The 12500-nt window shown below is 47.1% G+C and overlaps 1 protein-coding gene across 3 annotated transcripts in view; it reads left to right on the top strand.

Moving 5' to 3' along the window:
• LOC110517267 (protein sidekick-1-like) overlaps positions 1–12500 on the top strand; it is a 382699-nt gene that overhangs the window by 327471 nt on the left and 42728 nt on the right. For all 3 annotated transcript variants that reach the window (XM_036972702.1, XM_036972703.1, XM_036972704.1), the window contains 2 exons: positions 2803–2997; positions 7563–7764. In XM_036972702.1, coding sequence (XP_036828597.1) covers positions 2803–2997; positions 7563–7764 — 397 coding nt within the window. The remainder of the gene's footprint in view (positions 1–2802; positions 2998–7562; positions 7765–12500) is intronic.

Raw genomic sequence — 12500 nt, 5'->3', positions numbered from 1 at the left:
ACTAAGGTAGGATAACACTGTATGTATTAACTAAGGTAGGATAACACTGTATGTATTAACTAAGGTAGGATAACACTGTGTGTATTAACTAAGGTAGGATAACACTGTATGTATTAACTAAGGTAGGATAACACTGTATGTATTAACTAAGGTAGGATAACACTGTGTGTATTAACTAAGGTAGGATAACACTGTATGTATTAACTAAGGTAGGATAACACTGTATGTATTAACTAAGGTAGGATAACACTGTGTGTATTAACTAAGGTAGGATAACACTGTATGTATTAACTAAGGTAGGATAACACTGTATGTATTAACTAAGGTAGGATAACACTGTATGTATTAACTAAGGTAGGATAACACTGTATGTATTAACTAAGGTAGGATAACACTGTATGTATTAACTAAGGTAGGATAACACTGTATGTATTAACTAAGGTAGGATAACACTGTATGTATTAACTAAGGTAGGATAACACTGTATGTATTAACTAAGGTAGGATAACACTGTATGTATTAACTAAGGTAGGATAACACTGTATGTATTAACTAAGGTAGGATAACACTGTATGTATTAACTAAGGTAGGATAACACACACCCACAGTGTGATATATAGTAGGATAACACACACCCACACCCACAGTGTGATATGTAGTAGGATAACACACACCCACAGTGTGATATATAGTAGGATAACACACACCCACACCCACAGTGTGATATAAAGTAGAATAACACCCACAGCGTGATATATAGTAGGATAACACCCACAGTGTGATATAATGTAGGATAACACCCACAGTGTGATATAAAGTAAGGTTACACCCACAGTGTGATATAAAGGAATAAACACCCACAGTGTGATATAAAGTAGGATAACACCCACAGTATGATATAAAGTAGGATAACACCCACAGTGTGATATAAAGGAATAAACACCCACAGTGTGATATAAAGTAGGATAACACCCACAGGGTGTTATAAAGTAGGATAACACCCACAGTGTGATATATAGTAGGATAACACACACACACCTACAGTGTGATATAAAGTAGGATAACACCCACAGTGTGATATATAGTAGGATAACACCCACAGTGTGATATATAGTAGGATAACACCCACAGTGTGATATAAAGGAATAAACACCCACAGTGTGATATAAAGTAGGGTTACACCCACAGTGTGTTATAAAGTAGGATAACACCCACAGTGTGATATAAAGTAGGATAACACCCACAGTGTGATATAAAGTAGGATAACACCCACAGTGTGATATAAAGTAGGGTTACACCCACAGTGTGATATAAAGTAGGATAACACCCACCGTGTGATATAAAGTAGGATAACACCCACAGTGTGTTATAAAGTAGGTTAACACCCACAGTGTGATATATAGTAGGATAACACCCACAGTGTGATATATAGTAGGATAACACCCCAGTGTAATATATAGTAGGATAACACCCACAGTGTGATATATAGTAGGATAACACCCCAGTGTAATATAAAGTATGATAACACCCACAGTGTGATATAAAGGAATAAACACCCACAGTGTGATATAAAGTAGGATAACACCCACAGTGTGATATAAAGTAGGATAACACCCACAGTGTGATATAAAGTAGGATAACACACACAGTGTGATATAAAGTAGGATAACACCCACAGTGTGATATAAAGTAGAATAACACCCACAGTGTGATATAAAGGAATACACACCCTCAGTGTGATATATAGTAGGATAACAGTGTGTGTGTGTGTGTGTGTGTGCTGTGTGTGTGCGTGTTTGTGTGTGTGTGTGTGTGCTGTGTGTGTGTGCTGATCTTGTTGAAAGCCTGTTTCCTGTCTCCTTGTGTGTCATCTCCCTTTGGGCTCTAGGATCTAAAGTAGGCCACACACACACACACACACACACACACACACACACACACTAGAACAACCACCCTCCCCCCAAAACCCACAAACGCCCTCACCAGAACACCAGGATTCTACATAAAGTAACTCTTTGTCTCTTTAACTCTCTGTCTCTCCTCGCTCCTCTCCCTCTCCTCTCCTCCCTCCACCCCTCTCTTCCCCCTCCCTCCTCCTCCTCTCCCTCTCCTCCCTCCACCCCTCTCTTCCCCCTCCCTTCTCCTCCTCTCCCTCTCCTCCCTCCACCCCTCTCTTCCCCCTCCCTCCTCCTCCTCTCCCTCTCCTCCCTCCACCCCTCTCTTCCCCCTCCCTCCTCTCCCTCTCCTCTCCTCCCTCCACCCCTCTCTTCCCCCTCCCTCCTCCTCCTCTCCCTCTCCTCCCTCCACCCCTCTCTTCCCCCTCCCTCTTCCTCCTCTCCCTCTCCTCCCTCCACCCCTCTCTTCCCCCTCCCTCCTCTCCCTCTCCTCTCCTCCCTCCACCCCTCTCTTCCCCCTCCCTCCTCCTCCTCCTCCTCTCCCTCTCCTCTCCTCCCTCCACCCCTCTCTTCCCCCTCCCTCTTCCTCCTCCTCCTCTCCCTCTCCTCTCCTCCCTACACCCCTCTCTTCCCCCTCCCTCCTCTCCCTCTCCTCTCCTCCCTCCACCCCTCTCTTCCCCCTCCCTCCTCCACCTCCTCTCCCTCTCCTCTCCTCCCTCCACCCCTATCTTCCCCCTCCCTCCTCTCCCTCTCCCTCTCCTCTCCTCCCTCCACCCCTCTCTTCCCCCTCCCTACCTCCTCCTTACTTCTCTCTCCTCCTCCCCGCCGTCCTCCCTCTTCCCCCTCCCTCCTCCTCCTCACTTCTCTCTCCTCCTCCCCGCCGTCCTCCCTCTTCCGCCTCTCATAGGTTATCAGATAGCGTACCGTCTGGATGCCGGCGACCCCATGCGGTTCACTACGGTGGAGGTGGGGTCGACCGCGCGTCAGTTTACAGTCAGCAGTTTGACCGGAGACCAGGCCTATGTGTTCAAGTTGACCGCTAGGACCTCTCAGGGATGGGGCAGAGCTCAGGAAGCTGTAGTTATCACCACCGAACGCAGAGGTAAGAGACGCACACCACAGTACACAGAGACATAGTACACAGAGACACAGTACACAGAGATACAGAGACACAGTACACAGAGATACAGAGACACAGTACACAGAGACACAGTACACAAAGACACAGAGACACAAATACACAGTACACAAAGACACAATACACAGAGATACAGTACACAGAGATACAGTACACAGAGACACAGTACACAGAGACACAGAGACACAGTACACAAAGACACAGTACACAGAGACACAGAGACACAGTACAAAGAGACACAGAGACACAGTACAAAGAGACACAGAGACACAGTACACAGAGACACAGTACACAGAGACACAGAGACACAGTACAAAGAGACACAGAGACACAGTACACAGAGACACAGACACAGTACACAGACACACAGTGACACAGAGACACAGTACAAAGAGACACAGAGACACAGTACACAGAGACACAGACACACAGAGACACAGTACACGGAGACACAGAGACAGAGACACAGTAGAGAGAGACACAGAGACACAGTACACAGAGACACAGTACACAGAGACACACACACCACAGTACACAGAGACACAGTACACAGAGACACACACACCACAGTACACAGAGACACAGTACACAGACACAAAGTCACAGAGACACAGTACACAGAGACACAGTACACAGAGACACAGAGACAGAGACACAGTACACAGAGACACAGTAAACAGCGACACCGTACACAGAGACACAGAGACACACACACCACAGTACACAGAGACACAGTACACAGAGACACAGTACACAGAGACACAAAGTCACAGAGACACAAAGTCACAGAGACACAGTACACAGAGACACAGTACACAGAGACACAGTTCACATTATAAAGCATTACTCATAATAAACTGAGATACATTACTCATTATAAACTGAGATAGCACCTTGTTCTACCAACTGAGCTACATTACTCATTATAAACTGAGAGGGGAGAGGGGGAGAGGAGGAGAGAGGGGAGGGAGGGAGAGGGGTAGAGGAGGGAGAGGAGGAGAGAGGGGGAGGGAAGGAGAGGGGGAGAGGGGGAACAGATTAATGAAGTTGAGAGAGAATCAATGAGGATTTTATTACCAGTCAGATCGATAACGATCTGAAATTAAACAATTACACTGCTGTCCCCCCTGTCTCTCTGTGTGTGTGTGTGTGTGTGTGTGTGTGTGTGTGTGTGTGTGTGTGTGTGTGTGTGTGTGTGTGTGTGTGTGTGTGTGCGTGTCCACTTTTACCTGTGCCAATGGCACGGAGACGCGTGATTTGCTGAGCGACCACGGTGAACCTTTTAACAGTTCCTAATTGAATAACACACGTGTACACAACACTTTGGCATGAGTCTCTAATGAACACCAGGATCAATATGAACACCAGGACCACAATATGAACACCAGGACCAACATGAACACCAATGAACACCAGGACCAATATGAACACCAGGACCACAATATGAACACCAGGACCACAATATGAACACCAGGACCACAATATGAACACCAGGACCACAATATGAACACCAGGACCACAATATGAACACCAGGACCAATATGAACACCAGAACCACAATATGAACACCAGGACCAATATGAACACCAGGACCAATATGAACACCAGGACCAACATGAACACCAGGACCAATATGAACACCAGGACCAATATGAACACCAGGACCAATATGAACACCAGGACCAATATGAACACCAGGACCAACATGAACACCAGGACCAATATGAACACCAGGATCAATATGAACACCAGGACCAATATGAACACCAGGACCAATATGAACACCAGGACCAATATGAACACCAGAACCACAATATGAACACCAGGACCAATATGAACACCAGGACCAATATGAACACCAGGACCACAATATGAACACCAGGACCAACATGAACACCAGGACCAATATGAACACCAGGACCACAATATGAACACCAGGACCACAATATGAACACCAGGACCAATATGAACACCAGGACCAATATGAACACCAGGACCACAATATGAACACCAGGACCAATATGAACACCAGGACCAATATGAACACCAGGATCACAATATGAACACCAGGACCAACATGAACACCAGGACCAATATGAACACCAGGACCACAATATGAACACCAGGACCACAATATGAACACCAGGACCAATATGAACACCAGGACCAATATGAACACCAGGACCAATATGAACACCAGGACCACAATATGAACACCAGGACCAACATGAACACCAGGACCAATATGAACACCAGGACCACAATATGAACACCAGGACCACAATATGAACACCAGGACCAACATGAACACCAGGACCAATATGAACACCAGGACCACAATATGAACACCAGGACCAATATGAACACCAGGACCACAATATGAACACCAGGACCAACATGAACACCAGGACCAATATGAACACCAGGATCAATATGAACACCAGGACCAATATGAACACCAGGACCACAATATGAACACCAGGACCAATATGAACACCAGGATCAATATGAACACCAGGATCAATATGAACACCAGGACCAATATGAACACCAGGACCAATATGAACACCAGGACCACAATATGAACACCAGGACCAACATGAACACCAATGAACACCAGGACCAATATGAACACCAGGACCACAATATGAACACCAGGACCAACATGAACACCAGGACCAATATGAACACCAGGACCAACATGAACACCAGGACCACAATATGAACACCAGGACCACAATATGAACACCAGGACCACAATATGAACACCAGGACCAACATGAACACCAGGACCAATATGAACACCAGGACCAATATAAACACCAGGACCACAATATGAACACCAGGACCAATATGAACACCAGGACCACAATATGAACACCAGGACCAATATGAACACCAGGACCACAATATGAACACCAGGACCAATATGAACACCAGGACCACAATATGAACACCAGGACCAACACGAACACCAGGACCAATATGAACACCAGGACCACAATATGAACACCAGGACCAATATGAACACCAGGACCAATATGAACACCAGGACCACAATATGAACACCAGGACCAACATGAACACCAGGACCAATATGAACACCAGGACCAATATGAACACCAGGATCAATATGAACACCAGGACCAATATGAACACCAGGACCACAATATGAACACCAGGACCAATATGAACACCAGGATCAATATGAACATCAGGATCAATATGAACACCAAGACCAATATGAACACCAGGACCAATATGAACACCAGGACCAATATGAACACCAGGACCACAATATGAACACCAGGACCAATATGAACACCAGGACCACAGTATGACCTATTCTTCAATGGCTGTGAGAAGTAGCTGGAAATTGAAGGGAACTGGAACACACTGTGGTACAAATCGATACAGAGCATCCCAAACATGCTCAATGGGTGACATGTCTGGTGAGTCTGCAGGCCGTGGAATAACTGGTACATTTTCAGCTTCCAGGAATTGTGTCCAGATCGTTCTGACATGGGGCCGTGCATTATCATGCTGAAACATGAGGTGATGGGGGCGGATGAATGGCACGACAATGGGCCTCAGGATTTCGCCACGGTATCTCTGTGCATTCAAATTGATAAAATGTAATTTTGTTCGTTGTCCGTAGCTTATGCCTGACCATACCATAACCACACTGCTACCATGGGGCACTCTGTTCACAACTTTGACATCAGTAAACCGCTCGCCCACACAACGCCATACACGTGGTCTGTGGTTGTGAGGCCGGTTGGACGTACTGCCAAATTCTCTAAAATGACGTTGGAGGCGGCTTATGGTTTGGAAACTAACATTCAATTCTGGTGGACATTCCTGTAGTCAGCAGGCCAATTACACGCTCCCTCAAAACTTGAGACATCTGTGGCATTGATTTCGTGTCATCTATCTATGACATCATCATGTGGTGTCGTGTCATCTATCTATGACATCATCTGTGGCGTTGTGTTGTGTCATCTTATCTATGACATCATCTGTGGCGTTGTGTTGTGTCATCTATCTATGACATCATCTGTGGCATTGTGTCTTCTATCTATGACATCAACTGTGGCGTTGTGTCATCTATCAATGCATACAATGCCACAGACTGGGTTCCCACAACTTCTAAGGAACCAAATGTGCCAGCTGGATACACAGTGATATGGTAACACACAAACACACACACACCATTGGTTATAGTGTGGTGTGACTCAAAGCTCTGTTGTTCCATGATACTACCAGCTGAACTGATAGAGTTCTGCTCTGTTGTTCCATGATACTACCAGCTGAACTGATAGAGTTCTGCTCTGTTGGGGGCTTAGACACAAGCTGAAGGATCAACGGACTATGGAGATCACTGAATAATACCTCTCTCTGTCTCTCAGTTCAATAGACTTCATTTACATGGCCAGTTAAATCTCTCTCCCTATTTCTGTCTCTGTCTCTCTTTCTCTCCCTATTTCTCTCTCTGTCTCTGTCTCTCTACCTCTCTCTCCCCCCTCCAGAGCGTCCCTCTCCCCCCAGGAAGTTGTCCGTCCCCCAGGGGGAGATCCAATCTCGTAGGCTCCGCCTCCACTGGGTTGCCGGGATGACAGGCTCCTCCCCCCTACGGTACTACTGCCTGCAAACCAGAGAGCTTCCGACCGGAGACTGGACCAGTCACTCTGCTGATATACCACACAATTATACAGCCTGGACCGTGGAGAGGTAACCATGACCACCACACAACCACAAAACAACTAAAACCAGGGCTACAAATCATATTTTTTTGTTATTGGTAGCACTGGTGCTCTTAACTGTCACTGGTGCTCCTAACTGTCACTGGTGCTCCTAACTGTCACTGGTGCTCCTAACTGTCACTGGTGCTCCTAACTGTCACTGGTGCTCCTAACTGTCACTGGTGCTCCTAACTGTCACTGGTGCTCCTAACTGTCACTGGTGCTCCTAACTGGCGCTGGTGCTCCTAACTGTCACTGGTGCTCCTAACTGGCGCTGGTGCTCCTAACTAGCACTGGTGCTCCTAACTGGCGCTGGTGCTCCTAACTGGCACTGGTGCTCCTAACTCCCAGTCAGTATTGGATAGAATGCCTGCCTGTGGGGAAAACAACCTGTGGTTACCTAGGTTACCCCAAAGCAACAAAAAAAAAAAAATGTTTTCAAACGCAATTTTCATGAAATACCAAACTACATTTAAGAGAAGTAGGACTTTTCAAAATTGTCTGTTCCACAGCATTCTCACTATGTCAAATTCTAGGGCTTCGCTCATGCCCTTTTTCATGACGGTGCTAGCAGAGCTACCGACCAGAACGTTACGCTAGCAGTGAGTGAGTGCTAGCTAGCTACCGACCAGAACGTTACGCTAGCAGTGAGTGAGTGCTAGCTAGCTACCGACCAGAACGTTACGCTAGCAGTGAGTGAGTGCTGGCTAGCTACCGACCAGAACGTTACGCTAGCAGAGAGTGAGTGCTAGCTAGCTACCTACCGGAACATTACGCTAGCAGAGAGTGAGTGCTAGCTAGCTACCGACCAGAACGTTACGCTAGCAGTGAGTGAGTGCTGGCTAGCTACCGACCAGAACGTTACGCTAGCAGAGAGTGAGTGCTAGCTAGCTACCGACCGGAACATTACGCTAGCACTGAGTGAGTGCTAGCTAGCTACCGACCGGAACGTTACGCTAGCAGAGAGTGAGTGCTAGCTAGCTACCGACCGGAACGTTACGCTAGCAGAGAGTGAGTGCTAGCTAGCTACCGACCGGAACGTTACGCTAGCAGAGAGTGAGTGCTAGCTAGCTACCGACCGGAACGTTACGCTAGCAGAGAGTGAGTGCTAGCTAGCTACCGACCGGAACGTTACGCTAGCAGAGAGTGAGTGCTAGCTAGCTACCGACCGGAACGTTACGCTAGCAGAGAGTGAGTGCTAGGTAGCTACCGACCGGAACGTTACGCTAGCAGAGAGTGAGTGCTAGCTAGCTACCGACCGGAACATTACGCTAGCAGTGAGTGAGTGCTAGCTAGTTACCGACCAGAACATTACGCTAGCAATGAGTGAGTGCTAGCTAGCTACCGACCAGAACGTTACGCTAGCAGTGAGTGAGTGCTGGCTAGCTACCGACCAGAACATTACGCTAGCAGTGAGTGAGTGCTAGCTAGCTACCGACCAGAACGTTACGCTAGCAGTGAGTGAGTGCTGGCTAGCTACCGACCAGAACGTTACGCTAGCAGAGAGTGAGTGCTAGCTAGCTACCGACCGGAACATTACGCTAGCACTGAGTGAGTGCTAGCTAGTTACCGACCGGAACATTACGCTAGCAGAGAGTGAGTGCTAGCTAGCTACCGACCGGAACATTACGCTAGCAGTGAGTGAGTGCTAGCTAGTTACCGACCAGAACATTACGCTAGCAGTGAGTGAGTGATAGCTAGCTACCGACTGGAACATTACGCTAGCAGTGAGTGAGTGCTAGCTAACTACCGACCAGAACGTTACGCTAGCAGATAGTGAGTGCTGGCTAGCTACCGACCAGAACATTACGCTAGCAGTGAGTGAGTGCTAGCTAGCTACCGACCAGAACGTTACGCTAGCAGTGAGTGAGTGCTGGCTAGCTACCGACCAGAACGTTACGCTAGCAGAGAGTAGGTGCTAGCTAGCTACCGACCGGAACATTACGCTAGCACTGAGTGAGTGCTAGCTAGCTACCGACCGGAACATTACGCTAGCAGAGAGTGAGTGCTAGCTTGCTACCAACCGGAACATTACGCTAGCAGTGAGTGAGTGCTAGCTAGCTACCGACCGAAACATTACGCTAGCACTGAGTGAGTGCTAGCTAGTTACCGACCGGAACATTACACTAGCAGTGAGTGAGTGCTAGCTAGCTACCGACCAGAACGTTACGCTAGCAGAGAGTGAGTGCTGGCTAGCTACCGACCAGAACGTTACGCTAGCAGAGAGTGAGTGCTAGCTAGCTACCGACCGGAACATTACGCTAGCAGAGAGTGAGTGCTAGCTAGCTACCGACCAGAACGTTACGCTAGCAGAGAGTGAGTGCTAGCTAGCTACCGACCGGAACATTACGCTAACAGTGAGTGAGTGCTAGCTAGCTACTGACCAGAACGTTACGCTAGCAGAGAGTGAGTGCTAGCTAGCTACCGACAGGAACATTAAGCTAGCAGTGAGTGAGTGCTAGCTAGCTACCGACTGTAACATTTTGCTGGAAGTGAGTGAGTAGCTAGCTAGCACATAGGAAAAAAACTAGAGAGGAAGCAGGCTATGTGGTCAGTCCTCTTCTGGCTGTGCCGGGTGGAGATTATAACAGGACATGGCCAAGATGTTTAAATGTTCATAGATGACCAGCAGGGTCAAATAATAATAATCACAGTGGTTGTAGAGGGTGCAACAGGTCAGCACCTCAGGAGTAAATGTCAGTTGGCTTTTCATAGCCGATCATTCAGAGTATCTCTACCGCTCCTGCTGTCTTTAGAGAGTTGAAAACAGCAGGTCTGGGACAAGGTAGCACATCAGGTGAACAGGTCAGGGTTCCATAGCCGCAGGCAGAACAGTTGAAACTGGAGCAGCAGCACGGCCAGGTGGACTGGGGACAGCAAGGAGTCATCAGGCCAGGTAGTCCGGAGGCATGGTCCTAGGGCTCAGGTCCTCCGAGAGAGAGAAAGAGAGAATTAGAGAGAGCATACTTAAATTCACACAGGACACCGGACAAGACAGGAGAAATACTCCAGATAAAACAGACTGACCCTAGCCCCCCGACACATAAACAGGAGGATATAACCCCACCCACTTTTCCAAAGTACAGTCCCCACACCACTAGAGGGAAATCTCCAACCACCAACTTACCATCCTGAGACAAGGCCGAGTATAGCCCACAAAGATCTCCCCCACGGCACAACCCAAGGGGGGTGCGCCAACCCGGACAGGAAGATCACGTCAGTGACTCAACCCACTCAAGTGACGCACCCCTCCTAGGGACGGCATGGAAGAGCACCAGTTAGCCAGTGACTCAGGCCCTTTAATAGGGTTAGAGACAGAGAATCCCAGTGGAAAGAGGGGAACCGGCCAGGCAGAGACAGCAAAGGTGGTTTGTTTCTCCAGTGCCTTTCCGTTCACCTTCACACTCCTGGGCCAGACTACACTCAATCATAGGACCTACTGAAGAGATGAGTCTTCAATAAAGACTTAAAAATTGAGACCGAGTCTGCGTCTCTCACATGGGTAGGCAGACCATTCCATAAAAATGGAGCACTATAGGAGAAAGCCATGCCTCCAGCTGTTTGCTTAGATGTTCTAGGGACAGTAAGGAGGACTGCGTCTTGTGACCGTAGCGTACGTGTAGGTATGTACGGCAGGACCAAATCGGAAAGATGGATAGGAGCAAGCCCATGTAATGCTTTGTAGGTTAGCAGTAAAACCTTGAAATCAGCCTCTGCTTTGACAGGAAGCCAGTGTAGAGAGGCTAGCACTGGAGTAATATGATCAAATTTTTTGGTTCTAGTCAGGATTCTAGCAGCCGTATTTAGCACCAACTGAAGTTTATTTAGTGCTTTATCCGGGTAGCCGGAAAGTAGAGCATTGCAGTAGTCTAACCTAGAAGTGACAAAAGCATGGATACATTTTTCTGCATCATGTTTGACAGAAAGTTTCTGATTTTTGCAATGTTACGTAGATGGGAAAAAAAGCTGTCCTTGAAACAGTCTTGATATGTTCTTCAAAAGAGAGAACAGGGTTCAGAGTAACACCGAGGTCCTTCACAGTTTTATTTGAGACGACTGTACAACCATCAAGATTAATTGTCAGATCCAACTGAAAATCTCTTTCTTTCTTGGGACCTAGAACGAGCATCTCTGTTTTGTCCGGGTTTAAAAGTAGAAAGTTTGCTGCCATCCACTTCCTTATGTCTGAAACACGGGCTTCCAGCGAGGGCAATTTTGGGGCTTCACCATGTTTCATTGAAATGTACAGCTGTGTGTCATCCGCATAGCAGTGAAAGTTAACATTATGTTTTCGAATGACATCCCCAAGAGGTAAAATATATAGTGAAAACAATAGTGGTCCTAAAACGGAACCTTGTGGAACACCGAAATGTACAGTTGATTTGTCAGAGGACAAACCATCCACAGAGACAAACTGATATCTTTCTGACAGGTAAGATCTAAACCAGGCCAGAACTTGTCCGTGTAGACCAATTTGGGTTTCCAATCTCTCCAAAAGAATGTGGTGATCGATGGTATCAAAAGCAGCACTAAGGTCTAGGAGCACGAGGACAGATGCATTTTCCTCTCTTTCCGTGATGTTTAGATATACTGGTAAAGTATCCAGGTTGTTAGCTAGCTAGCTAATTAATGAGGTAACATGACTGAACAATATATACTGGTAAAGTAACCAGGTTGTTAGCTAGCTAGCTAATTAATGAGGTAACATGACTGAACAAGATATAC

This window comes from Oncorhynchus mykiss, unplaced genomic scaffold (assembly GCF_013265735.2).
Source record: "Oncorhynchus mykiss isolate Arlee unplaced genomic scaffold, USDA_OmykA_1.1 un_scaffold_190, whole genome shotgun sequence".
NCBI lineage: Eukaryota > Metazoa > Chordata > Actinopteri > Salmoniformes > Salmonidae > Oncorhynchus > Oncorhynchus mykiss.
Note: the sequence above shows the minus strand (reverse complement) of the source record. Positions and strands in the feature narration are given on the sequence as shown.